Source organism: Cinclus cinclus, chromosome 4 (assembly GCF_963662255.1).
Source record: "Cinclus cinclus chromosome 4, bCinCin1.1, whole genome shotgun sequence".
Taxonomy (NCBI): Eukaryota; Metazoa; Chordata; class Aves; order Passeriformes; family Cinclidae; genus Cinclus; species Cinclus cinclus.
The window spans coordinates 30,414,295-30,432,474 of record NC_085049.1 but is presented as its reverse complement, the minus strand read 5'-3'; the positions used below and the strand labels follow the sequence as shown (position 1 = coordinate 30,432,474).

Genomic DNA, 18,180 nt, shown 5'->3' with positions numbered 1-18,180 from the left:
AGCTGTCGGGACTCCTGCGGGAGCCCCGGAGCGGAGCGTACCGGGGTGCCGTCAGCGAGTTTCCAAGCGCCTTCAGCTTCCGTGGGGGGCGGGGGCTCTTCTGGCGTGGAATTGAGCCGCGTCTTTGAGGCTGCTTCTCCCTGTACTGGTGAAGCAACTCTGCGGCCGCGGTGACCGCTCTCAGCTGAGCCTGGCTTGGTGCAGGAGTTCCGGCTTAGCACCGACCTTCAAGCCCTGGAGCGGGAGCCAGCAGCGGCGCTGCCCAGGTGTCCGTGGCTGCTGGCGGCGTGCTGGCACACGCGTGCCCGTCCTTGGAGCCGTTTGGAAATGTGTACAGGTGTAAGGCGCAAGAGAGAACCCTTAGGAATGGGACCACACGGGGTGTCCCTGTGAAAACACGCTATGGGTCTAATGAAAACTGAAATTGCAGGGATATCACACTCCAAACTACGTAATCTCTGAAGTTAACCATGATTTCCTTGATGTGCAGCCCTGCTTGCCACTGTTGTTCTGGCCTTTTGCCTTCTCTCTTGCAGTGGACCTCTCTTGCTGGAAAAGAGTTAAATGTTTCACCCACTAAACAGGAAAATCTGTGTTACAACACCTGTTTAAGTACAAGGGGCATTTGGTGATACTCCACATTACTAGGCCCACACACACACACAAATATTTTAGTGGTCAAGAAAACCTTTGTTTTCAAAAAGACGTGTCAAGAGTTGATTATAACAACCGGTTGTGTTCTGGAATTGTCTCTATCCTTTTCTTCTCTGTTCTGTTTCTGGTAAATCACAGTTCAATGACAGTATGTAATTTAGTCTGAGCACACATTTGTTGTCTAAATAGAGTTTCATTTGAACAGATGGGAAGGTATGACTCTGATATTTTCTTACTTCACATCCCGGGTTAGTTTAGGACTAGGCTGAGCTTTGCAAGTATGTAGTATGTGGAAATCAAGTCCAGACATGTTCAGACAGTTGGGAGTTTTACTTCCTGTTTCAACTTGCTATAAAAGCACTGAGCAGGCTTTTCATGTGTGAATGATCAGAACACACCAAATCAAATTAGTCTGCAAGCTACACAGACCTTCAGTTCTGAGGAAGGACCATCCAATGCCTGACGTCAAAGGAAGAAAATTCCACTTGGGGCATTTTAATCTAGTGCTATACACTAGATTCCAAATAAGTTGTTTCCCCAGCCCCTCTCCCTCCCCCAGCTGGTGAGTGAAGGCCACCAAGAAAGATGGGACACTCTACAAGATCAGAACAAGTTGGTTGATGCTTTTGGGGAGTATGCCTGATGGCTTTATTGGCAGCCAAGGACATTGGCCCTTTGAGTAGTGTCATTTCTCCATGCAGCTGCTCCCCCTGACCACACCTGCTTTCTTCTGAGTCTGCTTCTAATCCCACCTCTTCCAGGCATCCAGCCACAAAGCTTTCTATGGCATCAGATCCACCACAGGGCTGTACTGTAGCAGGTATAGCCTTGGGAATGTTGGTTAAGCGCCTGAATATCAAGTTGCAGTAGTGTCCCTTACACAGCTGATCCCAGGTTTTATTCTCAGATTTGCTCAACTATCAGTGTGTGCCAGGGTTATACTCAAGCCCCAGCTATTTGCAGTGTCATGTGCTTGGTTCAAGCTGATACTGAGTGGCAGTTCCATTTTGTTTTGACTGCAGCTCCTAATACACCACCAATGGTGTTTTGTTAAACTCTGTGAGCCCCTTGACAGACTACAGATCTGTTCCCAAGTTTCCCACTGCTTCAGCTGCAAAAGTTCAATGATTTTTTGGTCAGACATAGGAGCACTGCCTTAGCCTGCAGGGAAGACCTCCCCTGATCTGATCTGACTGACAAGCCCTGTGCTTTTGGGACTGTTGTGAACCTTGCTGGCCTGATTTTATTTTAGCCTGCAATGCTGCACCCTGATTATGTCAACAGTGTTGGTACTTTTGTATATACTTACTTCAGGCAGTTTTTTCTTTGCTGGCTCAGCAAGGGCTGTGGCGGCTGAACATGCCTTTACAAAGTAAGATGCAGGTCTCTACTGACACGGAACAGTGTGGAGATTCTGCCTGTGCTGTTTCAGCTTGGTCTGTAGCGCACAACACTTCTGAAAGTGAAGAGGGAGGGCTGAAATGGGAGGAAGTTTATCAAAAGCAAGGACCTCTGCCAGCAAGAGGTCTTAGAGGTGCCCTTGTGCCAGGACTATGCCAGGGATCCCTCTGACAACTGTGGTGTCTCTGCAAGAGCCTTCATGACTGTAAATTGTGTTCTGCTCTGTTGTTAGTAATGAATGAGAGAGTTGCGGTAATTGAACACTCCATTAATTAGCAATTGCAAGACTAATGTGACAAGACTAATGTGACTTTAAATGTTGCTATTGATATGGGATTGTTTTGAGACCAAAGGCAAATACCAGTAGTGAAGAGAGGGCATGGTAGATGATTCCTGGATTTCTTCAGTGTTTCAACTCTACTTAAAATGCACTTATTTTTTACACTGAAACTGTGCCTGGAGGAATGGTTACTAGCCACAGCACAGTATATCTGAAGTAAGTTTGTTGTGTTATGAGCCAGAAAGACTCCTCATGAACATGCCACTGTTCTTGGGCATAGAAATTTTCAGGGATTTTCACAATTTCCAGGGCTAGGAATGAGGGGAAGCTAAGTGCACTTTTGCCTGCCCTCCCTTCCTCTCTTTCCTTCTTCCCTCCCTCTTGCCTTCATCTTTCATCCATTCTGTTCTATTCTCTCTCTTTCTTAACAAGTTATTTTTACATAAGGTTTCTTAACAACTGATAGGACAGTTGGTGACATCAGCCAGAACTCGATTGTCTTTAGTGATCTCTGGTTTGTAGCAAGTAAGAGACCCAGTGCAACATTTGATTCAGCACCTGAATAGATTGCCAAGGAAGGTACCAGGCTGTTTCCTGGATGGCCATATGTCTGTCCACGTCACAACAGGTTCTTAAGAACTTCTAATAGAGAACAAGTCACCACTACCATCCAAAAAACCCCCTTGAGCATTAGAAACGTTATTCAAGTTTTTCACCTAAACCGGCGTTTGGTTGTATCCAAACCCAGTAGCTTGTGCTCTGTGGGACAGGAGAACAAACTTTCTCTTTGTAGCAGCCTTCACCTGTTTAAACACTGTCGCATCTTCCCTTGACTTCTCTAGATTTGTGAGCCTTAAGATTTTCTCCATGAGTCCCAGCTTCATGGATACTTGGCTGGGGTCGGTACTGCACACTGCCTGGAAAACTCACCTGGACCCATCACAGCTGAGCACTCCCCAGATCAGCAGAGTCCTTCCCCACCACCTCTGGAGTTTCCAGCCCGGCAGCAAGGCGGCGGGGGTGTGACCATGGCTCGTCGGGGTAACAAGCGGGAGCGTTTCACGGGAGGGCTGGGGCAGCAGAAGGGACCAGAGCGCGGGACACGGCGGGAACCAGAGGGCGGGACACGGCGGGGACCAGAGCGCGGGACACGGCGGGGACCAGAGCGCGGGACACCGCGGGGACCAGAGGGCGGGACACGGCGGGGACCAGAGGGCGGGACACGGCGGGGACCAGAGCGCGGGACACGGCGGGGACCAGAGGGCGGGACACCGCGGGAACCAGAGCGCGGGACACCGCGGGGCTGGGGCGCCCCCTGCCGGCCGCGCTCCGCCAGCGCCCCTCGGGGACGCTGAGGTCCCGGCGCGCGCCGGGTCACCCCACAGCCCCCGCACCCCTCCCTCAGTCTTCTTTTATGGCGTGGTTTTGGGAGACATCATCCACCTCAGACTGCGAGGCAAAAGAAGAAAGACAGGCAGAATGACTAGCAGCTCCACTCAATTTCTTTGACCGTCCTCCCTGGAGGAGATGCAGTTTTCTGTCATTTCGATCTCACTCGCTGCATGTTTGTTATCGCTCAGAAAAGCACCCGGGGGCCACTTCCAGCGTGCTTCACTCTACATACAGGACTAGTTCAACTGTCTCTGGATTTTACAGTTTTCCCTTAAAATTTGTGTGAGATGTGGAGACAGTTCATCATGAGTGATTGCTGTGAAGGGAAGCTGATGACTGTGAGCAAGGCTTTAATAGCCCGGGTCCAGCCCTAGCTGCTGTGCTGGTGACTGCGGCATGGGCACAGGTATGCAGTCCATAGCGTGCATGTGGAGGGGAACGGTGGTGATGGCAGAGGGGGTGGAAAGGCTGCAGCTCCTTTGTTCTTCCTCTGCATCATCCCCATCCTCTGCTCTCCCCCTTTCCATTAAATTTGTAGCAGATCTGCAGAGCACAGTGCATTGCAGAGGCATTCCTAGTACTTGTGGGTAACAGAAGCTTGGGTACAGAAGCTGCATCGGCACAGGGCTATTTATGAGATCGTTTGTATGGGAGGCATGAGAAGCGAGCAACACGGCACTGCCGTGACAGCAAGGTGGATGTGAGACAACTGCTCTGGGCTTTCCTCATCCAGGAGGCAAATCAGAGCCTGTGCTTCTCTACAGGAAAGGCTGGGGGGAAAAGGCAAAACAGAGGTGTACCTTTGTGTGGAAATACAGGATTACACAAATTAATCTTTCTGTTCACCAGAGGAAAACACAAGTCTCACAACAAAGACTAACACCCATAAGCTTTGGAAGACAAGGATAGACAACAGAGCTATTATATATGGTCTTGTTCCTACACATGAACAATTAAATTGCACGGTGCTGTCTTCAACTAATAGCAGACTGGATTAGAGCTACAGAGCAGAAAATCTGGGTTAATGCCAGTTTGCAATCCATAATGCACACTTGTCTGCCTCAGATTTGAAAGCTGTATGGCATTATGGGAGGCTTTGGGTTGTAATCCCTGCAAATAAGTAAACAAATGAGCTGAAGATAAAGGCCAGTTAATGAAGCACTGAAAATCAGTTCTGATGTCAATGTGGATGTGGACACAAGAAATAGAATGAGAGGTCCTGATACTTGGTTTAAAGTTGTACCGACAACCCTGGTTTGGCAATGGAATGGGGTTTTTTTCGGTTAAATTCCTCTATTCTCACAAGCCTTGGGGTTTACATAAACATTAACAGCTTTTCCTACAACGAATTGAACTGGGGATTGAAAGAGCTGAGTGCTTCCTGCTCTCCACTGATTCCCCAGGGGATCATTCAAAGCAAAGAACACTAAGTTAATTTGAGCAGGTGCTGCAAACCTTTTCCCACATACTACATCCATATGTAGAATCAGTGAAAGTGCTATAATCAACCTGCCCACTCATCAGCTCCCCTATTTGCACGAGCTGTAAGACTCCTTATGTGTACATGCATTCATTTGAGGATAAAGCTTGTACAACTGAAGTCCCTGGCAAGGTTCTCTCTCACTTCAGTAGCTACAGGACCTGGATCCAGGAGCTTGCTATGAGTGGGCTAAAGCTGGAGAGCCTCAATACCATTAGTATTGTATTTGTTAAATTAAATATTTCAATTTAAAAAAATCAAAGCAGTCACATGATTACAATCCCTTTCTTACTAATACCTAGAAATACTCCGATTCACAAATCCTAGCTGCTTTTGCCTTAATAGATTAGATGGAAAAGTGGGTAATACATGAAAGGTCCCTTCATAATGCCTTTCTCCTGAAAAAAAGAATTAAGTTGTTATAAAATCATTAGGGCACTTTAATGTTACATTGTGTTTGTGTACATGTTTTAATAGTAGGGAGTAGTTGCACAATGCAGAATCAGAACTTAAAATCCAAAGTTATACCTACTGCATATCAGAATATTCAATTGCCTCTCATGGATTTGAGTCAAAATGTCAATTCCCATGCCTGTGTCCTCTAATGGACCTTGAAACGAAGAGGTGGAATTTCCAAGAAATTAAATGTTTTCAATTTTTCTGTAAAAAATCCTGGGGCATACACCTAAGGATAAGAGTGAAGAAAAGGATGGAGACATCCTCACAATTTCTGAGAAGGTGGAGAAATTACTGGTTAAATGCAGACAAGTTTGAAAAGGCCTCTATCAGGAAAAAAAAAAAAAAAAAGGAAAGAAAGAATGAAATTACATAGTCACCATGAACAGCTTCCAGTTGCCTGCCCTGAGGTTTGTGCTCCAGGTAGAGAAGTTTAAAGAGTTATCACCATTCAATCAGACTTTAGAACTTGAGAGGGTTTATGCAAATCCATCCTACCTGGCATGACAGTGGCCTAGAAGCATTCTTCTAACTGTCCCTCCATCTCCAATGAGAACAGTGGAACTAACAGCAATAACTTCCTAAGCCACTTGTTTAAGGACTACCTGTGCCTTGCAACAAAATTTCTCCATCTGAAAACCTAAATAGTCCCCAGACAGGTTACTGCCTAAATTGTCAGCTTTTCTTGGGAAAAGGAACCCAAACTACAACGGTATAAAAACATACTGTTTATGTATTATGGACACATCCAGCTGTATGTGCTGGGCATTTTGTCCCGAAGGATACTGTGAGAGACTGCATTGAAAACTTTGCCAAAATAAAAATAATCCTCCATCTACTGTCTTCCCTTGGTCAACTAGATGGGTGACCTTGTCATAAAGGGAAAGAAAGTTAGTTAAACAGGACTTCTCCTTCATGATCCCATGAAGACCAGTAACTTTAAAAGTACATGAAAAAGTCTCACAAAAATAAAAGAAGAAAGTTTTCAGCAATTCTTCCTATCCTTCCTACAGGAAACTCCAATAAAACTTCTTGCAATTCTCATGTTTCTACCATGCTGATTAATGCTTTACTGTCTACAGGCAAGCTATAGAATGAATAATGTAACAGGCATTCTTAATACAAAATTGAAGTAAGAATACTTAAGATTTTATCATCATAAGAGAGGTAAAAAAGGCTCGTCATATCTGAGTATCAGAGAGGACAGGCAGGCTGACCAATGATTGTCCTGATTAAAGCAATGATGCCAATGTAGTGTGTTATTTGCACACAGACCATTTCCTTTGAATAAGCCTTTCCTGACCTTTACAGCAGGCAAGAGCAATCCTTGCTTGAGGACAGTACACTTCATGTGAGCAATTCCAGGAATCTGTATAAGAACATGGATCCAGGCCCCAAGGCTTGGAAAAACCTCTGCTGTTGTACTGTTGTTGCATTACACAAAAGCTGTAAACATTCACCTCAGCAAGGACACGGTTTCAGTGACCCCAGGATAATAGTGGTGCTCTTTCACCAGCACACACATAGTGTGTGTGGTCACCTTGTCCCCTCTGTGATGGCAAGAGCTGCCAAAACACAGAAGCACAGCAGAGACAAAGAAGATCCACGTGCAGGTGGGAATCAGCTGATACATGTGAAATACCTACCTTTGCAATGGACCTCTGTTTTCTGCTAATTGCTTCAGCCGTGCAATTATCCATGAGATCTCCCAGTTCCTCACCCAGGGACACAGCAAGCATGAACCTTGCTTGTAACCAAATATTCCTTTTCCCTGCTAACCTTGTGCCAAACAAGGGACTACTGATAGGTATTTTTTGATAAAAAACACATTACAGGCAATATATATATCACCTCTATGCATAAGGTTGTGTGCATTATCTTTATTATATAATCAGCAGTGACAGATGTTCATTCCATAAAGCTACACTTGCAATATAATTTAAAAGTCTACTGTCCGTTGATTACATAAGAAAATAAAATTGCATGTTGTATTGGGGTCTGTTTTTGCATCCAGAGAGCAACAGTCTTCTCCCTTACATCAGCATTTGTGAACTGGAAGCCTCCACTGTTGTGATAAAATTAAACAGAGAAGTGGTTATGCTATGCTATGTGACTCCCTAATTTACCCTAATTTATTCTGTTTTGGATTGGCTACTCCACAATTACTATCATGGCATTTCTTTAAGATAAAGCAGGAAAAAAAAAAGGGGGGGGCTATAAAGAAATAACGTCATTAACTTTCAAACCCAGCAAAGATGATATGAAATGCTACCAACCAAGTGAAAAGTGGAAGAGATTTTTTGTTGCTGCAGATCTTGGAAATCTCATATATGGAAATCTGTACTGATAAGTGTAGGTAAATGTTATATGAATGATGACTTGCCAAGTACACTGAACTGCTGTCAATATCCACATGACACAGATCCCATATGTGAAATGCTTAATACCCTCAGCTCATAATACAATTGGAAACAGAGAATTAGTAGAAATATGTTCAAATATTTCAAAATCAAGTGTAAAATTTGGTGATGTTTAATCTTATCTTGTTCTCTCATTGCTCCCTGAAAAGAAAAGTTTAAAGATCTACCTTTAAAAAAAAAATAAATATTCCTTTGACACGGTATTTTGACACGTTACCACCGACCTAGCCTGCATGCTATTTGGATATACTAGTGTTGAAATATATATGATGTCCAGCATGTAATAATTTTCTGTGGTGTAAGTGGAAAGTGCATTGAATTTTAGAGATTTGCTCAAGGCATGGATCATATTTTCTTCTAGTTACGGTGAAGGTACAGCTAAAATTAAAGTTTGTGGTTTATTTTAAGGTTAAAAAACACATTAGAAGTAAATCATTAATTTAAAGCATCTCTGATCATTGCTATTAATAGCAAAGTAACTGATACATAGCAGAGATTATACACCTGAGATCCTAAAATAAGCTTGCTGTAAAAAAAAAATAGCGCCTGTGCTAGTAATGTTGGTGAAGTACATTTAATACATTCCAAGCATCAGTAGGTTGAGTTCTTCCTTAGGATCACAGTTGCTGCAGTTGGAGACCCCTGCTCAGCTATGCAAGCTGGTAGGAACCCCACCTGGATGCCTCTCTGCTCTGCCCGAGCGGCATCCCTCGGTCTGCTGATAGAGCAGAAGCAGTTTATCCAATATTTCCTCTTGGACCAAGGGTTTGTGGTGGGGCAAACAATATGTGGTGCCTCATAATCTATTACATTTTCCTGAAGGGACCTGCAACTGGAAGTGAGTTCTGTTATGAAATGTTGACACATTTCCTTCCCAGAATTAATGGAAAGATTAAGGGGAAATTTTCTTTCTCCATCCTTTCCCATTCAACCTGGACTTGCACCACGTCTATCCTGCACAGCCCTAGGAGTCTGTAAAACTATGACCTGTGTTTCATCTGATTCAATTTAAAATAAAGATAACTTTCAGTTTTACATAAAAATAATTTCAATTGGAATTAGATAACTTATCTTACACTGAAAAACTGATTTTCATATTAAGAGTTCTATTGAACTCAATGGACTTGCATTTATGGTGTAAGAAATCACTCAACATGATGAAGCACTGCAATATCAGACTTAACCATAGGAGACACTTTTGTTTTGCATTTATGGGATCCCAGATGCCCAGTAGGCATCTTGTGCATGGGAGGAGCTCTTAAGCATATTGTCAGACAATAAACTACCAATAATAAATACTTACAACATCAAAGGTTCACTAGTATAACACCAACAGAACATTATGGTGGCATCATACAACTTCTAGTTTTCCCCAAGGTATATAAATGCAGGTAGCTTTGCAGCTACAGTACCTCTCTGTAAATCATGACATGAAAATCTCATTCAGGTGTCTAAGGAAAATACACTTGAGAACATTAAACCAATACTTTTTTAAGCTACTCTTGCTACCCATATTTTTGTGGTAGAGCTCCTAACTACCTGATCGTGCTTTCTGTGCCAGTGCTGCCACTCATTCTTCTAGCCAGAGATACTTTAAATAGTCATGAACTAAGAACCACAAAAAGGCACAGTTTCCTTGAAAACCCATGAAGAATCCCTGCATTGTTCTTCCCTCTGTTACAGAGTGAGGGGAAATAGTCACTTCAGAATTTCAAGTGTATACTCTGGCAAAAAAAACCCACACAAAGTCGAGATGATTAGTTTAAATTAAAATCACCATGCATCTGCCACGAAGGAAATGTAACGCTTAAGGTATTACCAAACCAAAACAGTAAGGAAAGAGGAAAATTCATGCTTCAAGCAGACTGCTTTTCCTTGCCAAACAGTATTGTAAAGTGCTGCCTAATTAGGTATCTCCCATCGCCCACATGTCCTTCAGACGCACAGTTTGGCAGGCAGTTTCGTGCTGTCACTAAGCATCAGTTTTCTCTAGGATATATCAGTTTGCATTTCCCAGGGTCAATCTCAGTGTATTTCCTGCCCATGTTTGTAACCACTCTTTGATAATCGGTATCACTGCTCTGACTTAGTGGGTTAGGCACTGAATCCTCCCTTCTTATGGTTATTTCCACAACACTTTGCTTTCCAAAACAACATGGAATGGAACATCACTTCTCTTTCATCAGACTGTCAGTTCACATATCACATGTAATATCTTAAAAATTTATTCACTTGTATGATTTCATGAGATTCTTTAACTGTTTTCTTACAAGATGTAAACATAATTTATGATTTGGCCAATGTCTGAAAAATCAAGCTATACCAGTAAGTTTACTTTTCAGACACTGAAGCTGTTTCATAATTTATGACTTCACATATGCTCAAGGAGTCCAATCCTACCTCCTCTACTTACCCAAAAGGTTCCAGGAGCATGGATTATGAGAATGGACAGAATTTGGCCCTGTATACTCATTTCACCCTGGTTAAAAAAAGCACAAATGTTATTGTCATTTGGCACCTTTCAACACTGAATGCTTAACATGATTTTTGGAGGAAGTTCAAGACATAACTTCCAATGAAACCAATAGTTATTTTGTGAAACCCATTGTTTTGTGTCAAATGCTTCACAATCACACTGACAGATCATAAAATGTATTTTTGAAGATCTGGATTTCTGCACCTTTAGCACCATTCTTTATTTCTGGCACATGTTCAGGCAACCTGGATGACAACAGATCTGCCCATATGCCCCATATTTTGACTGCTCCTACTAGGCATAATACTTCCCAAGGTACCTGTACAAGCCTGTTCTAAAGCTATTTTGCCTGTCTGCTTTCACTGCAAGGATGGGCAAGGGTAACAGAAAATCCTACTGACTGGTGTTCTTTATTGGTATTGAAGCCTGTTGACCCTGAGACAGTGTTCAGAAAGAGCATTCATAGGTTTGACCTGTGAAAATGATCTGTAGCCTCTCATTAGCATTGCCTAAGATAGCTAATCTAGCCCTTCTGTGGGTTTCAGCTGTTTGTGATCCAAGACAAGCTATCTCTGATAGCTCTGAGAAACTTCAGAAAAAAATTGCTCTATTGTAAGCAAGTACACAGAGACATGCAAGATTAGGAAGGCCAAACAGCAGCTGGTAGTTTTTAGATTTAGCTAGCTATCAGTTCAGGGAATCGAAAGGGAAAAACGCTGCTATGAAACTGCAAAATCCTAAGAGAGAAAGCAGGTGGTTGGAAAACTGCAACACGGCAATGATCAAACCTTTCTAAGGACAGCAAGGACTTTTCCCTGCATGCCTGACAGATGCCTGGCCAGCAGAGACTCACTGCTTTAGAAGAAACATAGCTTCAGGAAATGTGACTGTCCATTTAGGTATGAAACCATGAAAATCATCACCTTTTAGCTTTTGATTGTGAAATTCTACACCTGCAGACCTCTAGTTTATCTTTGCTGAGAGCTCTTATTCTTCTCTGTGGATATTAGTCATATGTTTTAGTACTAAAATGAGTAATATAGTGCTAAATTGAGTAATATATACTGAGGAGTACTTCTAGAGCACGGACTTCATAATTCCTAAAACATTTCGACATAAAGATCTGGGAATCTTCAGAGAAAATCTGAGAACCAGATTAAACTAGCTCAGATGTGTTCTCTCAAGAAAATGATAAAGAGCTTAAACTTGTAAACTGGAAAAAGAAGAGAATCTGCAAAATGCACGAATGATAGCATCCTTCTGTGAATGAAATTGTCAAGGCCTCTAGTAAAGAACAAGTGATATTTCAGTTATGATTATGCTATATAAATGGTTTGACAAGTATAAGTTTATGGTTGTGCATTAAACTGTGCATTAAAATGTGACACATAAAGCACCTCCTTTCCCTCCCTCAATCTGTAACAAAGAAATCAAGAAAACGTTACCACTGAAAAACAATTAAACCTCAGAATTCAGAACCAAAAGGGTTTGATAAAGATGTGAACCACAGGGTACTCCAATCTGTTTTTGTAGAGTGACTGTTGCACATACAAACTAAACCCCTGGAGATGCTAATTCCACCTCTGGCTGAGGTAGAATATCTCATTTAGTTTTCTACTATTTTTTTTAACCTGACTTGTAGGAGTAGCTTATCTTTTGCTCTTTTGCAGTGAGACTACGCTGATGATGGAATCTCTTCTTGGAGATTCCTGGGCAACTAGTTATATAACAGTACCTGGCTGTGGTTTAATGTCTTCTCAGAGGCACAGTGTTATCATGGGCTAAATCAAATGAAAATCTAATGGAGTCAGGCCAAATGTAAAAATAGTTTCCAGCTGAGAAAATCTAAACTGAGTGACTGATTGAATGTGTAGTTAATTAATATTCAGGTACAGTTGCTTATTTCTACAGAGTCCTAATAGCACAGCTCAATGCAGTAAAAGCAATAAAAGGAATAAAACCATAAGTAAAAGAAGAAATTAAAAAAAAAACCCCTCTCATTATGGTTCCTGTGGGTTTTCTGTCTGTTGTTTAAGTATTATTCCTAGTGCTTATAAAAGTTTAGTCTCTTTCCCAGGATAAACCTGGGCTGCAGCATATGCCATTAAAAGTTAACGTCGAGCTTTCCCCTGACAGGATGTTTTCGGTTGAGGGTCCGCAGTGCTGCGGGCAGAGGCAGCTGCCACTCGCACCCGATTCCTTCGCCCGGGGGAACGAGAGCGGGGCCCGGGAAGCGCGGCCGGGCCGCTGCCCGCTGTGGGCGGCTCGTCCCCGCCGCCGGCCCGCCCCGGGCCGTGCCCTCAAAAGGGGGCCGGGGCGGAGGAGCGGCGGGGTTTTCCTCGGCTGCCGGGGGCCCGCTGCACCGGGCCCGCGCCGACGGCTGCTCGGGGAACCGGCGGGGCCCGCCCGCACCTCCAACACCGCCGAGGCGCCCGTGTCCCGCCCGGCCCTCACCGTGACCGCCACCACCCTCCCGACGACACCACGGCCCGAGGGCACCATGGCCCTGCTCAAGCTGTCCCTCATGGCCTTCAGCTTCGTCTTCTGGGCAGCGGGGCTGACCATGCTCATCATCGGCCTCTGGGCCAAGGTGTCTCTGGGCACGTATTTGGCGCTCTCGGCCAGCGATTATCCCAGCGCCCCCGCCATCCTCTTGGCCACCGGCGTCGCTGTCATCATCTGGGGCTTCCTGGGATGCTTCGGCGCCGCTACGGAGCACCGGGGACTCCTGCGCGCCTACAGCGCCTTCCTGGCCGTCGTGCTGGCGGCCGGGCTGGCGGCCGGGCTCTCGGCGCTGCTGTACCGCCAGACCCTGGCGCAGGGCTTCCGGGCCGGGCTGCGCCGGGCGCTGCTGGCCTACGGGGAGGACGACGGGGTGGCGGACGCCCTGGACGCGCTGCAGCGCGGCTTGTCCTGCTGCGGTGTGGAGAGCTACCGCGACTGGCTGGCCTCGCCCTGGGGGCTGGAGCAGAACGGCTCGGTGCCCCTCAGCTGCTGCCGGGCCCGCCGCGGCTGCCAGCGCAGCCCGCCCGACGCGAGCAGCCTGCACCGCGACGGCTGCTTCGGCAGGGTGTCCGCCTTCGTCGGCAGCAACATGTTCTACGTTGCCACCGCTGCCCTGGGGCTGGCGCTGCTGCAGCTCGTCGGTATTGTGCTGGCCTGCCTGCTGGCTGCCCGCGTCCCTGCCCACCTGCTGGGCACCACCACCCCTCGCTGAGATCCCCGCTGTCCTGCCCCTTGTTCCCCCCAGCTCCCTTCCTTCCCACGTAACTGAGTACATCCCACTGGGAAAATCCTTCCTTCTTATTCACCATTTCCACTGGAGCATGCTGCTCCACGCTCCATTCCTCTGGAGCCTGTGTTGGGTGTGCTATGAGCCTCTCGAGTCCCTCAGAGGGGATGGTGCCTCCATGGCCTGGCCGTGTGTCCTGCAGGGCAGCAGCTCCCCACTGGAGCCTCTGGACCACTTCTGCAGGGAGTGCTGGCAGCTTGGGCAGACGTCACTCTGAGGCAGCAGGGACATCTGAGGCAAAGCTGGCCGGTTTTCTGGGTGATGTAAACACCAAGGCACTGAAATGTGGACCAGGAAAGGGAAGAGGGTCTAGGAGAGCAAGAGATGTATCTCTTGACATTACACCATGTGAGTATTCTTCTGAGACTGGAGAATGATGCTACGGGAAAACTGCTGGAGTGCATGAGGGGCAGGCCTGGTGCAGGGGCACCCAGACAGCCGTGCCAGCAGCTGGCCCTGGGAGCTGCTTGAGGGACTGTCCAGCACCGTGCATCCCATCGCCGCAAAGATATCCGACCCTCGGTGTGAGTGTGTTCCAGCTGTCCGGCTGCTGCGGGTGCTTTTCCCGCTATTGGTGTTTCCAATGCCGATTTCTATCTAAAGGTGGAGCTGCAGCTCTAAGTGTTATTCCCTCCTTCAGGATATGCCTGTCCTCTTAGCCAGCGCGTCGCTGGTTATATATATCTTTGCAGGGCTGAAAAGACCTTAAACCCGGGTCTCAGTAGTACGAGAAGATGGCAAAAGCTGTACGATGAGATCTGACGAGGGATGGCAAGAGGTGGGAAGGATTCATTGCCCTTCAGAAGTTTGTTTTGGACTTTCATTGCTAACATCAGGATGTATGGAACAGGCTGACTTTTACAGAAGGGTTTCTAAAAATCAGCCGTCAGACATTTTTCCTTTCTCAAAGGATCTGTCTCTCAAGTGTACCCCCACATACATTTTTGAAGCCAGATCTATCTACAACCTGAGAGTAAATGGAGAATCCCTAAGACTTGCTGGGTAGCCTTGCATGTATTCAGGTCAGACAGCCATATACAGCTATGAGATTTTGTTTAGGTAGGTTTTTTTTGGTTGATTGGTTGGGGTTTTTTTTGTCCCCCGCAACAGATCTGGGTTTTCATTTGGAGTTTGAGGAAAAGCAAGCCATGCACTTCAGAGGATCCTGGACTTTCAGAGCTTCATTCTGGCTTCTTTCCGCCCCCTTAAAACCTGTGAACTTTACTTTTTACGTATTTCTCTACCTCACAGAAAAAAGACATGCCCACCTTAACCAGCAAACAGGGGAGGAATAATTTAAGAAAAGAATCAAAGAACCACAAAGGAATTCCAGAACATGGCATCTCCTAGGAAGACTACTTGCAGAGCTGTGGAGAATGGTCAGATGAGTAAAGATGACTGGTAGCTTCATGGGAGGAGTGGAGCAACCTTGGGGGAAAGGCTTTTTTTCATGTATTAGGCAGCTATTTAGCTATGATAATCATGTTCCAGGTTAACAGTGTAGTGTGAGCTGTCTTCTCAGTCATTTGTGTATTCATCTGCATAGGAGAACCCTGGAAATATGTTAGGAATCTCTCTTTATAGGGAAAACAGTGCTTTATTTTTGAGGGCTGATGTTCATTATTTTACAGAATTTGTTTTTTATTTTTGCTTGTGTCACCGTGGTTTTTTTTTTGAGTTATGCAGTAGTGGAACTCCTGTAATTTTCTGGAAGTCAATATTGTTGTACAGTTTTAACAATGGTCAAAAAGTATAGTTTGTATGGTAAATGGTACTTAAGAAATAAAGTTTAGCATCTGCTAAGAATGAAGCAAGCCACTGTGTCAAATCAGTATTTGCATTGCTGTACGTCTACAAAAGGTGCAACTAAATGCAAGTGAAATGAAGTATACATTGAAATGTAGAGACAGAGGCATGTTGTGGGTTTTTTGAATTATTATTCAAAAGCTCCATTTTAGATGCAATAAAACTGGCATTGTGGGAAGTGTGGGAAAGGGACATGGAATTGCACTGGGTTTATAAAAATATCTTCTTTATTTGAGTTAATAAGCTCTGAAAATTTATTAGAATATGTCATTGCTCTATTTTTACTCCACCAATGACTAAAATTATTTCTGATTTTGACCCTTGTTGCTTTATGTGACACATAGCAGTTGGCCAGAAAGAAGTACTCTGTTAAAACACATTCAAGCACAATGTAAATGCACACATCAGTGAATTTGATCTGGTTTTAAGTTGCTAAGCATATCAAAATAGGAGTAAGAGCAAGTTTGAAACATACCAGTCAATGTTTGTATGGTGGTCGGGTCTGAATCTGAGGACATCAGCTGAATGTAATGAATAATTAAAAATGTAAACCATCACTCTGCACTCTTGGCCTCACTAAAATAGCATAAACCTTGGCAATGACCATGTAAATGCTAAATATATCACCAAAGATTTAATGAACTGGCTGTGAGTGTTAGGACAATGTTTATTGCCAGTTCCTAGAATTAACAACATTAACTTCTGAAATTATATGACAGAAATTTAATTTTTCTCTAATTAAGTTCCAGATTAAGAGATTCCCAGTAGGTGTTTCACCTATCATGAATTCTTTGTGCTCAGTGAGAAAATCTTACTTTAAGTTTAGAAATTTATCTGGATTCAAGGTTCATTTTTTCAGAATGGCTGTAACTGGAAAATGTTACTCTGGACATCACCATCTATCCCTTGCTGGAATATGTGTTTGTTTTCTGTCATCCGCTTCAACTTTAAAGTCAATCATCAAAATGATATATTTGAATAAAAGATTATGCCATTTTTTACAAAAGGCTAATATCAATTTTAACATTACTGGCTATTCAAATCAAGGAGCAAGCTGTGTTGTGGTTGTAGAAACAACAGCTCTGTTGTTTGGACAAAGTGAGATTTAGGATTAGCAGGGTGCTAAGATTAGACCCTTGTTATGAAACAAGGACTATTTTATAAAGTTGATCTAGAATGCCAGGAATATAAATCTTTCAAACTTCAAAAGTGTTTTGATATTTCATCCAATGTGAATTATTTGCTGTAGCTAAACTTTGTGTTACAGAAAACCAGAACTAAAAATGACTTTTATAACAGGTGAATTTTAAAATAAGAGACGGTTGTCCTGGGGTTAGGAAACTTAAACAGCTGTCCTTCCAATGTATGCAGAGTTTACCTTTAAATACCACTGTTTATTTTGTGCAACTTGAAAAGATAATGGAAGTCACACTGTCTCCTTGAATTTTAAGCTTTTCAGGCTCATTCTATGGGAAGCCTTTTAAAGCAAACTAAAGTGCTAAACAATCTAGTGGTAGGTTCTCCTCTGGTTCTTCTCTGTTTCCTTCTGTTTCAGAGGCTTGACTGTCTTTGTAGGGTAAGTCTTTTGACAGCAACACTGAATATTTAATTGGTTGTGCACCCATCGTGCTTCAAAACAGTGAAAATACATATTTCTACTCAAATCTATGTGATCCAAACCCACGAATTTCACTCTATTCAAGATGTCATTTTTGTTTGCTGAGAAATCAATTAAAATATCACAATTTAATCCTGCTTTGTGGTGCCCTCCACTGTTCCAATCTTTCTCAGCTAGTAAAATGCAAATATCAAAGGATATATTGTCACATGTTATCAAAGAGAACACCATCACACATATGCATTTTTCAGAAGCATATTGGTCATATATATGGATTTGCTTGTGGATGAGACAGAAAAAAAGAAGCAAACTAAGGAACCTATTCTGTCCTTCACATTAGCTTTGATTTGCAATTAACTCACTTTGTTGTTAATTAACTCTGTTGAAAGGAAGAAATCTTTTGTTAATGGTTTTAAATAATCTACAAAATAGAATTTATTAGAGCATCTTATCTGAGCTCCAGAATTAAAATTATCAAATTAAACTTTATTTCAGATGTTCTAATTCTATAAAGATCTCTCTAATCTGCTTGAAGTGGTTTCTGTGCTGCTTTGCTTCTCCTGTACACTCATTCTCCTTTATGCCTAGAGTCACTCTGAGCTGGGCTGAGTTTTAAGTAGTGTTTGAAGCTTCAATCTTAGACTATTTCCATTTTGTAGATGTTATCCCTGCTTTGTCACATTAGGTTACTCAGACTGATACATTATGAATATAACATTTGTATTTGTTGGTTTTGAGCAGTATCTTGAATCTTAGGTGAGGCCACCAAAAAATAAAGGGAGGTGCAATGCTCCTATTGGCCAAGACAGACAACTCCTTGGGACTGATGATTCTTGAAAGACTATCATATTCCACCCTAACACTACTACAAATAGGTCAAATACTGCTTAGTAATTCGTGTTTAT

At 43.6% G+C, this 18,180-nt stretch overlaps 1 protein-coding gene across 1 annotated transcript; it reads left to right on the top strand.

Moving 5' to 3' along the window:
* Positions 1 to 13,059: 13,059 nt before the first annotated feature.
* On the top strand, positions 13,060 to 13,776 carry LOC134043140 (tetraspanin-7-like). Its single transcript, XM_062491246.1, has one exon. It carries the CDS (start codon positions 13,060 to 13,062, stop codon positions 13,774 to 13,776), a length of 717 nt encoding a protein of 238 aa, XP_062347230.1.
* The last annotated feature ends 4,404 nt before the right edge of the window (positions 13,777 to 18,180 follow it).

Excerpts from the sequence above, each read along its gene's own strand:
- LOC134043140 (XM_062491246.1), top strand. The coding sequence starts at position 13,060 with ATGGCCCTGCTCAAGCTGTCCCTCATGGCCTTCAGCTTCGTCTTCTGG.